The following is a 19,214-nucleotide window of genomic DNA, read 5'->3' on the forward strand; positions in this document are numbered from 1 at the left end:
TGAAATGACGTTCTCCTGTTGGATTTCAAAATACAAGTCTTCTAAAATGTCATAAGACTGTTACCCTGTTACGTCCCTGTCTGTTTTGGCGTTTGTCTCTGTCCCTACCACAGGTGTTTGTGATTGATCAGTCTATTTGCTGATCATCCATCTATAAAATCCACCAGTGTAAATAGCACTGTATTATTATTTATCATCTGGCATTAAATCCTTTTAGGCAGCCTACTTTGGTTGTTGGTCTGAGAGTTCGTTTGAGCACCACACTTTAGCCTACTGTTGGTTCTATCTAGTGTTACTATGCAGGCTGTTGCATTCCTCCCTAGTCTACAGCTGAGGGCAGAGGCAACATACCTCAAATTTCAGATTGGTATGAAAGGAAACCACCCATAATCTAAGAATAATTGTTGTGCGGTCACGTTCCCAGTCCCACTCAGCACGTCACCATTGAGGTTGGGCCCGGCGTCACCTTCCGCAGCAGGTGTGGACGGTTGCAATCAGGCCAGCTGATGCCAATCACCACCTGGGCTCAGCACTATTAAAGGCTGCAGAAGACAGACGTCGGGCGCTTGAACGTTGACAACTGTGGTCAGTGGTAGTCTGCTCTAGAGCCCCCCTTGAGAATTGTTTGCTCGACTTTTTGAACGTCCTAACCCTGTCTTCTCCTCCATTCCTCCTAGGCTCCCTCCCATGCAAGACCAGTGTCTCCCAGCTCCACCCGCGCCCTCCACCGGACTCCCCTTCCAAGCTCCTAGTCCTCCGCTCCTCCCAACCTCCCTCTTGTTTCTACCCCTGGAACCCCCCGTGCTTCCCAACCCCGGATCCCCTCGGACGGACCTCCCCCCCTGCTCTCTACCCTGGACTACCTCCTGGACTCTCCCTCTCGGACTCTCCCTCGTTAGTTTTAGTTCCGCAGCATATTTCCAACACGCTGCCCTACATCTACACTTGCACCACACAGAGGTTACACAGACACTTGCAAGACACACACATAGTCAAGTACACATCCCATTGACATTTTGACCACACACACACACATTAAGCCAGTTAAGTTATATTGTTTCATTAAACTTTTGAAACCTGTTCGGGTCTCCGTCTCTGCTTCTGGGGTCCCAGGCACATTTGGCTACTCTGCCCGGCTGGGTCGTAACAGAACGTTCAAGCCAATGAGCCAAGCCGGGACCCCGGGAGCGGGGATCGAAGCACCCTCAGAGTTACGTAAGCTGGTAGTTAGGCAGGCCACGCAACTCACCGAACTCCAAGCCGAACTGGGAAAAGCCTTTCCCTCGGTCCAGTCCCAGATAAGCGTCCTGGAGGCCACGTCCCAATCCACCGTCTGTACGGTTGCGAGCCTCGCCGCCAAGATGGACTCCATGTCTGGAACCCTCGCTGCCATCCAGCAGACTCTAGACGCCTTGGCTGCTAGTCCCGTTCCCCCCGTACAGCTAGGGCATCACACTGAACCCAGCTTGGTAAGCCCCAAAGCGTTCGATGGCGACTTAAATCGGGGTCGGGGGTTTATAGCCCAGTGTGAGTTGGTGTTTGCTTACCAGCCTTCTAAGTATTCCTCTGACGGGGCCAAGGTAGCCTTCGTGATGTCGCTCCTGGCCGATAAGGCTCTTAGCTGGGCCATAGCCGCTGTAGACAGCAGTGCGGCTTATGCCACCGACTACCCCCTGTTCAGGAGCGAGTTTTGTTCAGTTTTCGACCACCCCTTAGACGGTCAGGACATAGCTGGCAGGCTACTGGCTAGCCACCAGGGATCCCGCTCCGTGGCCGAGTACACGGTAGAGTTCAGGACCTTGGCCATCGAGAGTCGCTGGAACGACACAGCCCTCCTCAGCCTGTACCGCAAGGGCTTGTGTGACGCTATCAAGGACCTCATCGTCCGTGACAGCCCAGAGACCCTGAATGAACTCATCACCCTGGCTCTTAGGATGGACTCGCGGCTTCATGAACGCCGTTTAGACCGAGCTCACCGTGTTGCTCCTCGCCCAAACGACCCCGCTCACCAGTAAGGGGTGTACTGGTGAGTAAAGCCTCTTTTTCCCAGCCCCAGAGTAAGAACAGTCTTTTCCCTGCCACCTTAGCCTGGGGAAAGGAGACCCTGTCTGTGAGTGCCCTCGTCGACTCCGGGGCTGATGTGTGTCTCTTAGATGCTTCCCTCGCTCGCCAGGCCGGTATCCCTCTAGTCCCCTTGGATCACTCCCTCTCTGCCCGGGCTATAGACGGTCATTCGTTGGGCACTATCACTCACTCCACCGAACTTCTCACGCTCACTCTTTCGGGTAATCACTCAGAGTCCATACGTTTCTTTGTTATACACGCCCCTACAGCGCCCCTGGTGTTGGGTAGACCTTGGCTGGAGAGGCACGACCCTCACATCTCCTGGGCCTCTGGGCGGATCATGGGGTGGAGCACAGCGTGTCACGCGACCTGTCTGCGCTCTGCCCTGTCTCCGTCCAGCAGTCCCAGGCCTGTGTCCTCTCCTCCAGATATCACTGGTGTGCCTCACATTTATCGCGACCTCGCCCTGGTGTTTAGTAAGGACAGAGCCCTTTCACTTCCCCCTCACCGGCCATATGACTGTCCCATCGACCTCCTTCCTGGGGCCGCCCTGCCTAAGGGGCGGCTTTATAACATCTCCCTCCCAGAGAAGGAGGCGATGCGCAGTTATATCGCCGAGTCCCTAGCCTCAGGCCTTATAAAACCGTCGTCTTCGCCCCTCGCAGCGGGCTTCTTCTTTGTGGCTAAGAAGGATGGTGGCCTGAGACCCTGTATAGACTACCGAGCACTTAACGACATCACAGTGAAAAATAAGTACCCCCTGCCGCTGCTTAGTTCCACCTTCGAGCCACTCACACACGCCCGGGTGTTCACCAAGCTAGACCTCCGCAATGCGTACCACTTGGTCAGGATCAGGGAAGGTGACGAGTGGAAGACGGCCTTCAACACTCATCTTGGCCATTACGAATACCGGGTGATGCCCTTCGGTCTGTCCAATGCCCCAGCCGTCTTCCAGGCCCTCGTTAATGACGTGCTGAGGGATATGCTCAACATCTTCGTCGTGGTGTACCTGGACGACATCCTCGTGTTCTCCAGGTCCATGGAGGAACACCACCAGCACGTCCGCCTGGTGCTCCAACGGCTGTTGGAGAACAGGCTCTATGTCAAGGCCGAAAAGTGCGTCTTTCACACCACCTCAGTGACGTACCTCGGCAATGTGGTGGAGGACGGACGGATGCGGGCAGACCCCGCCAAGGTCAAGGCGGTAGTGGAGTGGTCGCGCCCCACAGACCGCACCCAGCTCAAGCGGTTCCTGGGGTTCGCCGGTTTCGTTCGCCGGTTCATCAAAGGGTTCAGCCAGGTGGCTGCCCCCATGAACGCTCTCACCTCCCCTTCCCGCCCGTTTGTCTGGACCCCGGAGGCTGAGGCGGCCTTCCTCCGGCTCAAGGGCCTGTTCACCACTGCTCCGGTTCTCGTCCACCCCGACCCAGCAAGGCAGTTCATTGTCGAGGTAGATGCCTCAGACACGGGCATCGGAGCTGTTCTCTCGCAGCGGTCGGAGGAGGACCAGAGGGTCCACCCGTGCGCCTACTTCTCTCGCCACCTCGACCCCGCTGAGAGGAACTACGACGTGGGCAACAAGGAGCTGTTGGCGGTTCATGCTGCCCTGGAGGAGTGGAGACACTGGCTGGAGGGGGCGGAGCAGCCATTCATCGTGTGGTCTGACCATAAAAACCTGGCCTACATGAGGACGGCGAAGAGGCTCAACTCCAGGCAGGCCCGCTGGGCCCTCTTCAGCCGTTTTGATTACACCCTCACCTACCGCCCGGGCTCCAAGAACATCAGGGCGGACGCCCTCTCCCGCCAGTCCTCAGGAGAGGACCCTGGCGTTCAGAGCGACCCTGACACCATCCTTCCCCCCGCCCGGGTGGTGGGTGTCGTCACCTGGGCCATCGACGCGGTGGTAAGACGGGCCCAGCGGGCCGAGCCAGGCCCGGGCAACGGTCCCCGGAACCGGTTATTCGTTCCCAAGGCCGTCCGTCCGCAGGTGTTGGAGTGGGGCCACTCCAGCCGCGTTGCCAGTCACCCCGGGGAGCGGCGGACTGCGGAGTTCATCAGCCGGAGGTTCTGGTGGCCCGCCCTCAGGACGGATGTCAGGGAGTTTGTGGCGGCTTGCACACCCTGCGCTCGGAGTAAGGCCTCCCACCGCCCTCCAGCGGGCCTCCTGCAGCCCCTTCCCATCCCTGGTCGTCCATGGTCCCACATTGCCCTGGACTTTGTTACTGGGCTCCCCGTCTCCCAGGGCTATGACACCATCTTAACTGTGGTTGACCGGTTCTCTAAGGCTGTCCACTTTGTTCCCCTCTCCAAGCTCCCCTCCGCTGCTGAAACGGCTGACCTCCTGACGCTCCACGTGGTCCGCCTTCATGGCATACCTGCTGACATCGTGTCTGACCGTGGTCCCCAATTCATCTCCAAGGTGTGGCAGGCCTTCTGCAAGGGGATTGGGGCCACGGCCAGCCTCTCCTCAGGCTACCACCCCCAGTCCAATGGGCAGGCAGAGCGTGCCAACCAGGCCGTTGAGGCGGCCCTTCGTTGTGTCTCCTCCAACAACCCCTCCTCCTGGGCCAAGTATCTGCCGTGGGTGGAATACTCCCTAAACGCCATGGAGAGTTCCGCCACCGGTATGTCCCCATTTCAGTGTTCCTTGGGTTACCAGCCCCCTCTGTTTCCCCAACAGGAGCTGGAGGTGGCGGTCCCGTCCACCAAGGCCCACCTCCGCCGGTGTCGTCGGGTTTGGAAGACCGCCCGGGCCGCGCTGCTCCGCGCCACCGAGCGGGCCCGGCGCTGCGCTAACCGGCGGAGGGTGCCCGCTCCGGCCTACCAACCAGGCCAGAGGGTATGGCTGTTGGCCCGGGACCTGCCCCTCCAGACCTCCCGGACCTCGACTCGTAAGCTGAACCCCCGGTACGTCGGTCCCTACACCGTGGACCGTGTCATCAGCCCCACTGCCGTTCGTCTGGTTCTCCCTCCGGCTCTCAGGGTGCACCCCGTGTTCCATGTGTCCCAGCTCAAACCTGTGGCCACCAGTTCCTTGTCTCCCCCTGTTTCAGCTCCTCCGCCTCCACGGGTCCTGGCCGGTGGGGACCCTGTGTGGCCTGTCCGTAGGCTTCTCGAGGTCCGCCGCCGGGGGCGGGGGTTCCAGTATCTGGTGGACTGGGAGGGCTTCGGCCCTGAGGACCGGAGCTGGGTGCCCTCTTCCTACCTCGCGGACCCCTCCCTGCTGGACGACTTCTACCGGGACAACCCGGGGGCCCCTGGGCGGTCGTCCGGTGCCTCCCCTCAGGGGGGGGGTTCTGTTGTGCGGTCACGTTCCCAGTCCCACTCAGCACGTCACCATTGAGGTTGGGCCCGGCGTCACCTTCCGCAGCAGGTGTGGACGGTTGCAATCAGGCCAGCTGATGCCAATCACCACCTGGGCTCAGCACTATTAAAGGCTGCAGAAGACAGACGTCGGGCGCTTGAACGTTGACAACTGTGGTCAGTGGTAGTCTGCTCTAGAGCCCCCCTTGAGAATTGTTTGCTCGACTTTTTGAACGTCCTAACCCTGTCTTCTCCTCCATTCCTCCTAGGCTCCCTCCCATGCAAGACCAGTGTCTCCCAGCTCCACCCGCGCCCTCCACCGGACTCCCCTTCCAAGCTCCTAGTCCTCCGCTCCTCCCAACCTCCCTCTTGTTTCTACCCCTGGAACCCCCCGTGCTTCCCAACCCCGGATCCCCTCGGACGGACCTCCCCCCCTGCTCTCTACCCTGGACTACCTCCTGGACTCTCCCTCTCGGACTCTCCCTCGTTAGTTTTAGTTCCGCAGCATATTTCCAACACGCTGCCCTACATCTACACTTGCACCACACAGAGGTTACACAGACACTTGCAAGACACACACATAGTCAAGTACACATCCCATTGACATTTTGACCACACACACACACATTAAGCCAGTTAAGTTATATTGTTTCATTAAACTTTTGAAACCTGTTCGGGTCTCCGTCTCTGCTTCTGGGGTCCCAGGCACATTTGGCTACTCTGCCCGGCTGGGTCGTAACAATAATTCTACTTTGGTAGCAGACCATGTTAAGAGTATCACTCAGAAACTTTCAGGACATTCTGGTGTGGCTTTTCAAAATAAAGGCCCTCTAAAATGTCATATCCACGGTTTTTCCTCAATATTCAGATTGGTATCCAAAGGAAATTGCCCATAATCTAAGAACAATTCCACTTCAGGGAGACTTTCAGGACATTCTGATGTGGCATTTCAAAATAAAGGCCCGCCAAATTGTCATATCTGGTGTTTTTCCTCAATTTTCAGATTGGTATGTAAAGGAAATCGCCAATAATTTAAGGACAATTCCACTTCAGAGTGGTAGCAGACCACCTCAGAGTGTCACTCCGAAACTTTCAGGACATTCTGATGTGGCATTTCAAAATAAAGCCCCTCCAAAATGTCATATCTGAGGTTTTTCCTCAATATTCAGATTGGTATTAAAAGGAAACTGTCCATTATCTAAGAACAATTCCTCTTCAGCACCTGAAAGTTTCTCAGTCTGACTATGAGGTGCTCTACTACCACACTGGAATTGTTCTTAGATTATGGACGGTTTCCTTTCATACCAATCTGAAAATTGAGGTAGGCCTATATGTTGCCTCCGCCCTCAGCTGTAGGCTACTGTAGACTAGGGAGGAACGCAACAGCCTGCATAGTAATACTAGATAGAACCAACAGTAATAAGTGTGGTGCTCAAATTAACTCTCAGACCAACAGCCAAAGTTGGCTGCCTAAGGGGATTTAATGCCAGATGATAAATAATAATGCAGTGCTATTAACCCTGGTGGATTTTATAGATGGATGATCAGCAAATAGACGATGATGAATAATGAATCACAAACACCCGGGGTGGGGGCAGAGACAAACAGAACGCCAAAACAGACAGGGACGTAACAAGGTAACACCGTTTTATATGACATTTTAGAAGACTTGTATTTTGAAATGCAACATGAGAACGTCATTTCACTTTCTGAATCAAACCATAGTAGCCTAGTTTTAGTTGACTCGATTGTAACCTAATGAAAGCGAAAAAACCTCTTTACCGCAATAACGCAAGTGGACGCGCAAAAGTAAAAAAAAGGGCGGACCATGACTGTGATTTCCGACTTGTCGGCTGGCCTGACCGCAGTGAAATAGCCTACTGTACAGGCATTTCTTGTTGGCACTCAGAACCAATCGCCCATGAATAAGCTTCACCCCAAGGTTTAACATGTGACTGGCGGGAGGGGGAAAGTGGGAGGTAGAACTTCGAGGGAACACTGATCTGAGGCCTAGTACTTATTTGACTAGTCGGGCTGGAATTAGTGTGTTGTAATGTGTTGCGATGTGGCCGTTGGTTCTGATCAGCTTCATCTTGCGTCTTGGGCCCTCCTGTCAGCAGTTCCCCCGGTTGTGCGCCACACAGGAGGCCCTGCGCTCAAAGGAGTGCTGCCCGGCCTGGGAGGCGGACGGATCGGCCTGTGGAGCGAGCTCTGGACGCGGGTTCTGTCACGATGTGAAGGTCTCAGACCTGCCCAATGGACCACAGTACCCCTTCTCCGGGCTGGACGACAGGGAGAGGTGGCCTTTGGTCTTCTACAACCGGACCTGCCAGTGCGCAGGCAACTTCATGGGTTTTAATTGTGGAGATTGCAAGTTTGGGTATTTTGGTGTCAACTGCAACGAAAGAAGAGAGTCGCTGAGAAGAAATATATTTCACCTGTCGGTGGCCGAGAAGCAGAAGTTAATCTCTTATCTCAACCTGGCCAAGAACACGGTCAGTACGGATTATGTGATCGTCACAGGGACATATCAGGAGATGGACAACGGTTCCAGTCCGATGTTTGCCAACGTGTCTGTATATGATGTGTTCGTGTGGATGCATTACTATGTTTCGCGGAACGCGTTAATGGGCGGGCCTGGTAATGTATGGACCGATGTAGATTTCGCCCACTGGGCACCTGCTTTCCTCCCTTGGCACCGTGTATACTTGCTGTACTGGGAACACGAGATTCGGAAGGTAACCGGAGACTCGAGTTTCTCCATCCCGTACTGGGACTGGAGAGATGCGAGCGGCTGTGACGTGTGCACCGATGATCTGATGGGTGACCGGAGCCCACGAGACCCCAACCTGCTCAGCCCAGCCTCCGTTTTCTCCTCCTGGAAGGTAAGACTATGCAGAGGGCATATACAGATGTACACACGCACGCACACACACACACACACACACACACACACACACACACACACACACACACACACACACACACACACACACACACACTTTCATTGATTCAGACTGAGAATGGAAGAAAACTTTCTAGTCACATGTGCACAAATGTATTGCCTCATAGTGTGCAACTGTGCATGTGATAATAATAACTAGAAATGGTGCTCAGAGAGCACAGACCTCCGCCCCTGAATGCATCTCATGGCTCTGTGCGCGCCAAAATTGAATGGGTTCTAAATTGGCCCATGCTACACCCCTCCACCACGTTTAATGAAAAGCAGTCTGGTTATTTTTGCGTAATCCTAGTCCAAAAAATTAATGGCGGTGAATGGCCGACTGTATAATAATAATACTACTAAAAAGAGTAATAATAAAGCTCATGTGTGTATCTGTGTGTGTTTGTGCACGTGTGTTGGCATGCTGGTTCCCAGGTGCTGTGTTCTCGAGCACCAGACTATAACAGACGGGGGGTGCTATGTGACGGAACAGAGGAGGGCCCGTTACTTCGTAACCCTGGGAACCACGACCATAACAGAATCGAACGTTTACCGACCACAGCGGAGGTGGAATTCACCGTCAGTCTACCTGATTATGACACGGGAGCTATGGACCGCAGTGCTGACATGAGCTTCAGGAACACTCTTGAAGGTACATAAAATAAGTATAACCCCTCCACATCCTGACACTCTGCGTACACACACACACACACACACACACACACACACACACCACACACTCCCCTTGGTCGTACATGGGAACAACCAGCCTCCATAAGTATGATGTTTTATTGTGAATGTACGAGGTAATTTTATTTGAATCTCCTTTCATGGCTTCACAGGTTCCGGGAATCCTCAGACGGGTGTAGGAAGCAGCATTCGCTTTGGCATGCATGTGTCTCTCCATATCTTTATGAATGGATCCATGTCCTCAGTGGAGGGGTCTGCTAATGATCCTATATTCTTACTGCACCATGCCTTTGTAGACAGGTAAGGGTACACACGCAATCACACACACACGGGGTAGGCTGTGGCTCAGTGGTAGAGCGGGTCGTCCAATGATTGTAGGGTCGGCGGTTTGAATCCCACCTCCTCCTGTCCACATGTCGAAGTGTCCTTGGGCAAGACACTGAGCCCCTAATTGCTCCCAATGAGCAGGTTAGCACCTTGCATGGCAGCTGCCGCCATTGGTGTGTGAATGGGTGAATGAGAGGCCATTGTAAAGCGCTTTGGATAAAAGCGCTATATAAGTGCAGTCCATTTACACACACACACAGAACCTCTTTCCGTGCTCTCATTCTTATTACACAATCACATGCAGATATCCAGAAACCCTCTCCATGTCCCCAGTATCTATGAGCAGTGGCTGAGGAGGCATCGTCCAGATCCATCCCAGTACCCAGAATCCAACACTCCGATCGGCCACAACAGAGAGTACCACATGGTGCCCTTCATCCCCCTCTTCAGGAACAGCGAGTTCTTCATCTCCAGCAAAGACCTGGGCTACGAATACTCATACCTGGACCCCAGTGAGTAGTGTTTGAATCCAGAACTCAGTCATGACTTATACCTATTTGTAACTTTGATTCCATAAACTCCTCTGAATTCCTCCGCTCTCTACCCTCTTCACTTCTTTCTCACTCCTCTGCTCTACCTTCACCCCCACTCTTCCTCCTCTCTCCAGACCAGCAGCTCACTGAGTCCTGGGGCCCCTACCTGGAGCAGATGAAGGCGGTGTGGCCTTGGTTGCTAGGGGCAGGGCTGCTGGGGGCCCTCATTGCCATGACCGTGGCGTTAGCAACCCTGACCTCGGCTAAGTGGTGGTGCCATAGGTTGTCATGGCGATGCAAAGGGAAGAGCTGGCGTACATTGCTCCTCCCTGAGAGGCAGCCCCTCATTATCAGCAGCAGTGACACAGAGGATCTAACCTACGCAGACTACCAGACTACATTGTGAAGACTGCAGCACTTCACCAGATCATAGAGGGGCCCATCTACTCAAACTAGCAGACCATTGTGAAGACTGCAGCACTCCACCAGATCGTACAGGGACCTATCTGCTCAAACTACCAGACTGTCATGTGAAGACTGCAGCACTCCAACAGAGGTTGATACATGCATACATATATTGATTGTATCTCCAAGAACACATGATTTCAGTAATCTTTATTATCGATTTCACCCATTTTATTTACCTTCACTATGTATCCAGACTAGACAGGTGACACCCACTGAGTAAATGCCATAGAACAGCTGGTGTGTGCACATGGAGGTGTTGGCTTTTGGAGTTCTTCTTCTTCTGTTGCTCTGCGTTGTGTAATTTTTTGTAAGCCTTAATAAAAGTTGCAGCACAATCTAATATGGACCACGATGTTAATTGCCTATTCGTGATGTGATACCCATTGATCACCCAACACGGGATTGGAAGCGGCAAAAGATGATTTATTAGACAGAACTTCACTCACATGGAAACAGTCCCCGTCTCTCGGCTGGCTGGAGCTGTGGGCAGAAAACGAGGCCTGCGTCTCCTTCCGTACTCCCCCGCTTGGTCTTATCGGGGCTGGGCAGCCACAAACACAGTCTACCGCATTCACAATCAAAGGTTTGGTCAAGACATTAAATAGTACTCTCTTGCCCCACCCATACGCCTCTCTTAAGGCCTAGTGAAGTCAGATTGGCTCCCTGGAGGGGCCCTACTGTCACAAGATGCGTGGCCTGTCAGTCACAAGAATCTGAAGTCTCAATCCCACTGGTTGTTTGGCCAGTGGGACTTTTATGGCATTCTCTGAAAAGCACCGGACACCCTGGGGAGGAGAGGGGCCCTCCTGTGACGCCTCAGCGTGACCTCTTGACCCACGGCCCCAACACAGCTGTCTCCTTCTATCCCTACCACTGCACATTTAGACCGTCCACGTGAGAGGAGAAACACACAATCAGCTTACATTGAATTATTATTACTTGTTATGGACATTTCTACCTAGATTCTTCAGAGGCTTCAGTCATCTTTCAAGCCCTGTCACATCTAACCGTTAGACTGAGAGTAATTCTTTGATATCCAGGGGTCATATTTTGGCTTTTCACATGAAGGCAGGGCTAGGCTACTCATCACAGATGCCACATCAGCAAACTGTGGATACATCTGCCACATCAGCATACGCTGAATGCCAATATCCATGAAATAGATTATGAAAAGCAAAAAAAAATTCAAACTGCTACCAGCAGGCTCCAGGCGTCAGACATAAACCACATTTTCCCTCACAGCAAAGTTACATACCGTCACCTTAATGTGATTCTGATCAGCATGTGTAATTTAGTTTTAGTTCTGAAATTGTATATTCAATATTACATCAATGTATACTCAATAAATGCATTTCTAACTGATTGTAATATAATTACTATATATATCTACTGGATTTAATCAGTTATGGATGAGCTACATAGGTCAGATAGGTTGAGTGTAAGATTGTTTCCAATCATTAACGGTACATGGGAAAAATTATTGATACATTACACATACATCACCATTCCTTCCTGTAGAGGGCTTGCTACAGGGACTACACAGCACTCTATGAAGTAGGATCATTTAGTCATTTCACACAGGAAATTACTTTTTTGGTGTGACTCTTAATTCTGGGTTGATTATATTATTCCACAATCAATATTGGAGATGACAGCCAATTGTCCTCCCACTAGTCTAGATTTTTTTTAAAGACATAAAATGACAAAACAAAAGTTTCCTGATTTATTACAGCCTCATTGGTAAACTGCAATCAAGTAGTTTCAGCTGGTGGATTCAGAATGCACATATTCACATTGTACATCAGATGGACAATCATATGAAAGGTCATTCACACGAATTAAGCCATGCTGCCGAAGCTCTTTCCAGGATGCATACTTTCATTGCAGTGGAACAATAATGATGGAGCACATGAATGTTTAGGTCCCATTGTGTTTAAACATTTCGTTCACCTTCAACATGTGTCAAAAGTATAATTTGACACTGTCTTATATGAATGAAGTAAATGATGAATACTGAGTACAACTGTGAGGTGTATCAATCCAACTGCAAACTCTTCAGACGTGACAATGAAATGGAAAAGGTGGAATGTAACAATTACTGCTTAAGTTCAATTAAGTACTTTTCAATTTCAAGTTGCCAAAGACAATGTACAGTTGTTACAACAGCACAAAGGAGATGGCTTCTGCTCCCATTGTAAGAGTTGACATGATTGGTCCATTGGGATGGGGCTCATAAGTTAGTTCCACAGAAAAAGGTTGTCTGCAGAGAAGCCTTCATTTCCATCAACCTCTGCCCCTACGACCCATGCCTAGATCTGAGGGATTTGTTTGGAATGAGCAATAATATGATTATAGCCCCAATCTTGCCTCATGACATACATGGTCTTTCATTACAGATCTGCACAAGTGTCAAGGAAGTAGGGGCTGCAGGTCAATATGGAATAGGGAGGGTCTGTCTCAAGCTTGGACAGAGAGAAGAGAATAAATACATCTTGTGAGAGCTAGGGATGGTGTGTGACTTCAAAGCCCGACGACGTACGGTATGTTTCGGTTTACACGCCTTGTCCTCATTCATCCTCACACTCCTCTTCACTCTCGCTCCCTTCTCTCCTCCTCTTTGTCCTTGGGTGGGACAGGAGGAGGCAGGTCAAGGCGGGCCCAGGTTATGGGCTCAGCTTTCTTCATGGCAACCTCAATCTTAGCTGCCATCATATTCACTGTGCTCCTGCTCACATCAATGGCCTAGGGAACAAGGGGGGCCGAGAACAGAGGGAAAGACTTAGATAAAGGCAATAGAAGACATGAACCTGGTTTTCAGTCTCTAATAAACATATAGACACTGTGGAGACCTACCCTTGTCTGTATCTGCTCGGCCAGCTCAGTCAGAGCATGCAACCTTTTTTTTGTACATGGTACCCATATCATGTACATGACAAATAAACATGATTTATTTATTTATTAGTTAATTCTAAGAGCCATTATTCTCACAAATCACATACTGTAATGCTTTAATTGTAATTGCCATTTCAACGAAATAAAGGTAATAAACATGTGTAGTAATGCAGTGGGCACTGAAGACCTAGTCTTATAGCAGCAACAGTACTTACTCCCCACAAACTGATCCTCTGTTCAAACTCCTTCTCGCCTTCAAAAATGATGTGGATATTGAGCTGTAGGAGAAAGACAAACCGCATTAGTTACACACAACAAGAGTCAACAACATTGTGAACAACAGCTTCAGAGCCTAAGTAAGATTCATTAATCTGTCCATCTAAAGCCCAATTTATGCTTTGTCAAGCGACACTTTTTTGTGAAAAAAAGCTATCATGGAAGGAGTAGAGGAACGGCTCTCCTGAGCTTGTGAGGAGATATCCCCGTCTATACAATTCATCCCTGCCCCTTCAGAGATGCCCAAGTACTGCGGAATTCGTGGGAGGAAATCGCAAACACTTTAAACTTAACAGTTGCCAACTGCAAGCATAAATGGAAAAAAACTACAAGCCTTCTCTTTCTTCTCTTCCCTCTTTCTCTCAGCAAAATAATATTTAAAAGCTCTTCCTCCTCTATTCCTTCCATCATCATCCATTTCGTAGTTGACCAGCACCGGTAGAGCCATCTTTCCCGATCAGAATGAAAACAAACCACAATGAAAAACGCTCTCTGAACAAACCTTAACTTTTAACTTTACCTCAGATTAAACTTTCACTCAGAAAGCCGCTTATCTCAGAATGACAACAAACACGCAACAAAATGACAAGCCAAAGGCTGATTGTAGCCATAGAAATGACACTAAGTGTCGCACGAAGCATAACTGCTACATGTAGAGCAACACTTCTTTTTTGTCAAGCGATATTTGTCGAGCGACACTTTTCAAGAAGCATACCGGTAAATAAGCCAGAGGTGTGAGAAGAAAGCATGTGAGGTCATCTAAGATGTGAAGAAGTTGCAGGTAGGATATATCAGTGTCAATAAACCACAGGAACAGGTGTTGACTCCTCTATGTACAGCTGTGTCCTCACCGTGGTGCTGTTGGCCTCCACGTAACTCATCTCAGGGATGGAGGTCTTGGCGTAGATGGATATGATGACTTCACTTCCTGTCTGGTGCCAGTCAAACCTACATGGAACCACTTTCTTACCCTGGGGAGTAAACACGTTGTATGAGCTCAGCAAGCTACCGTTTCTCTATTTGATTGAAAAATTAGCATTAGTAACCACCAGGTGGAGCTAGATAGCCGTGTGAGAAGGTGCTCATGCTCTTCCTCACACTCAAGATCATATGCACGGATATGAAGACACACACACACACACAACACACACACACCGTGTCTTTCTTCTTCCATAGGTGTGTTCCCTTGGTGCAGCCCTCTTGAGAGAGGAAGGTGTTGAAGTCTGAGGTTTTTCTCTTACAGCAGCTCCAGTACTTCATCCTGGGGGATGACAAGGAACACATGAACATAATCTGATTTTCTGTTTCTGTCCACTTGATACTGAGCATCAGTCCTAACGGGTTATGAGCCTATGCCATCACTGACCCTTCATGGAAGACAGGACCTCCAGCATGGTACATGCACACCTCCTCATCACTAGCAGGCCCATCAAAGCTCTGAGAAACAAACTCAATTCAAGTTCATGGCTGCGCACGTACTGTACATTGGGAGTCAACATAAAACAGATATACACAACATTGCATTTGGTTGATTAAAGCCCATCTTCATGAACTATTAGGAGGCAGAAATAGAATAAGTTTATAATACCTTGGTACAACCTCCACCGTTTTTACAGGATGTTCCTATCTTGACCTCATCTCCATCCTCCTCTGAGAAGGCAGGCAAAACAATACAAATCAGGACCAAACCATGAAGATGAAGGGTTAAGAGAAGAGGGGAGAGAAGAGTTACTATCCTCACCCTTCTTCTCTGTGCTGTTGTCCTCTGAGAGGTTAAGTTTCTCCAGAGCCTGCTTAAGAGAGGCTGAGATCTCCTGTTGCATTCTCACCACTGGCTCATCTGCACTACAACAACACAAATGAATTCAGACAACTGCTACTACCACACACTAAAAACACAAGTTACCTAACTCTGTGACGCCTAAAAGACCATGAAAAGCAACAAAAGGTAATAGTCCGGAGACTGATTAAATCTCAATTTAAAGTAAGAACTGCTACAGTTCTGGTAAGCAGTAGTGTAGTGGAGCAGTTTAGGAAGGTAAACAAGGCTCTTTTCACAGGTATTTTTGCAGGCCTTTACTGCTTTATGAGAACACTAAAACGAAGAAGTGTATCTAGCTATATTAACAGTCTGTATTGTGTGACATATAATGTGCAGACTCATTTGGGTGGCATATACTGTATCTATCTAGACATACCTTGGTCTGAATATGGACTCCAGAGGCTTGGGTGCAGAGATGATGAACTCGTTAAATTGTGGTTTCAGGTTGTCAGCATCCCTTGATTCCTTGACGTCTGGCTTCACTGGTTCAGGAGGTTTGTCTTTGTTATGTGGGCCTTTCGTGCAGCCCTAGACCAACACACATAATACTACAATGTCAAAAGAGAGATTCTGATAGCCAGGAAACTGTTAAGAGAATATGGTTCTACGGGCTGCAATGTCACCGACACTGTCACTGTTGAGCATGAAGCAGGTAGCCTGCTGCACTTACTGGTATGCTGAGAAAGTCTGAGAAGTCCCTTGTTCGTTTTTTACAGCACGACCATCCCTAGAGACAAACAGACTGGGTATGTTAGAATGCAGGAACCATCTCACTATGATGAGGTAGCTTGTAACGTCTAAACCACTCGATTTCGCAAGTGAGTATTCTCCCATTTACCTTCAAAGCATCATGGAACACTGGCACTCCTGGATGATGGGTGCATGCATCTGACAACCAAAACAGTTCATATTTAGTTCACTAACATTACACACAGCTTCACACTGACCGACATTTGATACAACTAGCTAGCTGTTTAATATCAAAACATTACCCAAAGGTAGTGACCACGGAACATTAGTTGACGCTACCTAGTTAGCACTAAATCCAACTAGCTAGGCTAACACACCCCTGAAATTATATAGTTAACATTAGTCGTAGTTAAAATTACAAACGTCTCTTTGATTGTATATGTTTACTAACAATGAACACACATTAACTGACCAAGTTACCATATTAGCAGGCTAGCTACCACCACTGCCATTGGTAGTACCAATGATGGAAGGTAGCTAACTAGCTAGCACACGACTGGGACAGAAATTTCTAGACCAACTTCAACGAACTTGTCTTGTATTGGCTGCTAGCTAGCTAGCTAGGTTGCTGCCTTCCAGTTGCCTGTATTGCTAATGCTAGTGAACATTTCCTGCTAGCTAGCTAACGTTAGCTATCCCTGGCTTCCTACCTTCAGGGTTTGTTTCTGGATCAAAGCGTTGCCCGCATCCTATGTTGTAGCACAACACCGACATTGTTCTATCTAATTAACTAATTAATGCAATATGGTTCGAGTTGATTGCCTAAGCTACATGTAAATTCCTGAAATGGGAAAGATTAAAAGAGGTAGCTGCTGCTAGTTTGAAGAAGTCAACCGGCGCATTCTATAACCGGATATGACGTTGGGTCTATTGCAGCATCAGAAGCCTTGCGATGCTGCAGTGCAGTAGCTTGGGCCTTATGCCGTTTTGTCCTGCTACAACCTTTTGGTAAAGTATCTGCAAACATATTCACATAACATAACTATCATATAACTAAGTGTAGCCTATAATGATGGGGGGTTTCCAGACGTGAAACAGGCCACACAGCCAGAGGGGTGACAAGTGGGGACTATTTCCCATCCGTGACTGTTTAATGATGAATGATAATTATTGGACTTTAGAGGGTTGTTTATTCACACATGGCATGGCAATTACACACAATACATTCCTGAGAGGCAACACACAGGCACTTGGTGGTCACAAGTGGAATTTATCCTCTGCATTTCTCAAGCTGCCCTCCTCCATGTGCAGCCAGGAGCAGTGGGCAGCCTCATCAGTGGTGCCCAGGGACCGGGCTCAATTGATCAGCCCAAGTCCTGGTCAGGGACAGGAGCAACTGTTCCTCTGCATGTTTTTCATATCAGGGTTCTATGTGGAGGGGACCTGAGTGAGCACAGGGAGAACATTCTCCACACAAAAAGAGCTAATGCGGGAATCAAACCTTCTTGCTGTGAGGTGAAGGTGTAACACACCATGCCACCATGCCACCCACAAGCAATTTGGAGTTCAGTGTCTTGCTCAAGGACATGTCAACACACTGCTGAGAGCTGGGATCAAACCAGGGACCTTCCGATCCCCAGCCGGCTGCTCTACCTCCCGAGCTTTAGTTGAGACAATCAACTACAAAAAAACATGTAAGCCTAACACAAAGCATACCCTTAGTTCATTCATACCTTTCCCACCTTAAGCAGTGAGATGACACTGTAGCATTATCATGTTTTATTCATATGACAAGAACAATGTAGTGTGAGTTACCTCACACAGAGGCATGCTGTTGTGGCACTGTACTGTGTTACACCCTATACCATGTTTTTTTTTTTTTTTTTTTTTTTTTTTTGTTATGGCCAGTGCGGTTATGTTAGATAAGTGTTGACAATATTTCACATTATTTTGTCTATGTTACCATATACTGTACTAGGTCTATAGTTCTTTTTCTTAGCTTATCATTTTTAGCACTTGCACAATTTTTGTACTCACTCTTTGCACTGTCTTTGCAAACCAGCTCAGTGGCCTTGTGGATAAAGTGTCCACCCTGAGATTAGGAGGTTGGGGGTTTGATCCCCATCCGAGTCATACCAAAGACAATTGGAAAAAAAAAAAGGTACCCAATGCTTTCTTGCTTGGCATTCAGCATCAAGGGTTGGATTGGGGTTAAGTCCTTGTGATATACTAGTGTCATGTCCATGGAACTAAGCTGCCCCACAAGGCTTGAGAACCATTGGTTCTCAAGGCTACTTACTTACTTACTTTGCACTGTCCTGTCTTGTCCCTGCATCCTGTCCAATGTTGTCTCCATGTTATGTACCACGACTGAAAGCAAATTCCTAGTATGTTGAAAAACTGCATGGCAAACAAATTCTGATTCTCATTCTGATTAATTTACAGCTGATGGTATGTTTCTCTCAGAAGGTACATCAAAGTCACTCCAAATATAAGTCTAAGACTAAACACATTTGATCACTGATGAAGCACTAGACTGGCAGTGTCATATGCTTGCCTGTAGAGGGGGCACAAGTACTAAGAAATTGAATTTGTACTGAACTTCAGTTGGCATTCTTATTGACAGTGTGTGTGTGTGTGTGTGTGTGTGTGTGTGTGTGTGTGTGTGTGTGTGTTAGCAATAACCAAAACTAAGATGTCAGATGATTTTAAACATTTAAATATCTCTATATCTCTATGATAAATCGAGAAGGATCAGTGAATGATCTCCTCTGTGGAAACAGTGGCTTTGTAGAGTACTGTTTGGCTCTACTACAGCAATTCTCAGAGTCAGGGAACAGGCCTACGCCAGAGCTTTAGAAAAAAAGGTATCTTGGAGCTGAGGTTCAAAGCACATGTGCATACTGAGATCAGCAACAGAGAGAGTCTACAGCCTTATTTGGGATCCTCAAACGGTGACTGTGAAACGGAATCTACCCTGACAGACAGAATTTTCTCTCAAAGCCAGCTTCAACAATTGCCAGTTGCAATATTGATCAAATGATCCTTCATTAGCAGTGAATCAACCCAAACTATCATCCAGGATTTTTTTAAAATATTTTTTGCCCCCCCCTTCAGTTCCTTTCCTCCCACCCTTCCTTCCTCTGTTCTATTCCACACCTAATTCCTATGTTAAACACACATACAACAATAAGACAAAACAGAC

At 48.9% G+C, this 19,214-nt stretch overlaps 2 protein-coding genes across 2 annotated transcripts; one reads left to right on the plus strand and one right to left on the minus strand.

Moving 5' to 3' along the window:
- Positions 1 to 7,430: 7,430 nt before the first annotated feature.
- LOC311318791 (tyrosinase-like) lies at positions 7,431 to 10,267 on the plus strand (the record flags this gene model as incomplete). Its single annotated transcript, XM_084450221.1, has 5 exons — positions 7,431 to 8,252; positions 8,747 to 8,963; positions 9,154 to 9,301; positions 9,662 to 9,840; positions 9,996 to 10,267. 5 exons carry the CDS (start codon positions 7,431 to 7,433, stop codon positions 10,265 to 10,267), a joined length of 1,638 nt encoding a protein of 545 aa, XP_084306347.1.
- A 1,686-nt stretch (positions 10,268 to 11,953) lies between these two features.
- Positions 11,954 to 16,858, minus strand: LOC311318159 (cysteine and histidine-rich domain-containing protein 1-like). The gene is made up of 11 exons (XM_084449402.1): positions 16,720 to 16,858; positions 16,158 to 16,207; positions 15,990 to 16,046; positions 15,696 to 15,847; positions 15,239 to 15,342; positions 15,086 to 15,147; positions 14,864 to 14,934; positions 14,653 to 14,758; positions 14,349 to 14,468; positions 13,437 to 13,499; positions 11,954 to 13,071 (listed from the first exon to the last, which is right to left on the minus strand). The coding sequence occupies exons 1-11, from the start codon at positions 16,781 to 16,783 to the stop codon at positions 12,919 to 12,921; spliced, it is 1,002 nt and encodes a 333-aa protein (XP_084305528.1). The 5' UTR covers positions 16,784 to 16,858; the 3' UTR covers positions 11,954 to 12,918.
- Positions 16,859 to 19,214: the final 2,356 nt, after the last annotated feature.

Source organism: Borostomias antarcticus (genome assembly GCF_949987555.1).
Source record: "Borostomias antarcticus genome assembly, chromosome: 15".
NCBI lineage: Eukaryota > Metazoa > Chordata > Actinopteri > Stomiiformes > Stomiidae > Borostomias > Borostomias antarcticus.

Excerpts from the sequence above, each read along its gene's own strand:
- LOC311318159 (XM_084449402.1), bottom strand. The coding sequence starts at position 16,783 with ATGTCGGTGTTGTGCTACAACATAGGATGCGGGCAACGCTTTGATCCA. Across the intron at positions 15,848-15,989 it reads CAGACTTTCTCAGCATACCA|GGCTGCACGAAAGGCCCACA; the intron begins GTAAGTGCAGCA and ends GTGTTGGTCTAG. Across the intron at positions 14,759-14,863 it reads GGTCCTGTCTTCCATGAAGG|GATGAAGTACTGGAGCTGCT; the intron begins GTCAGTGATGGC and ends GTCATCCCCCAG.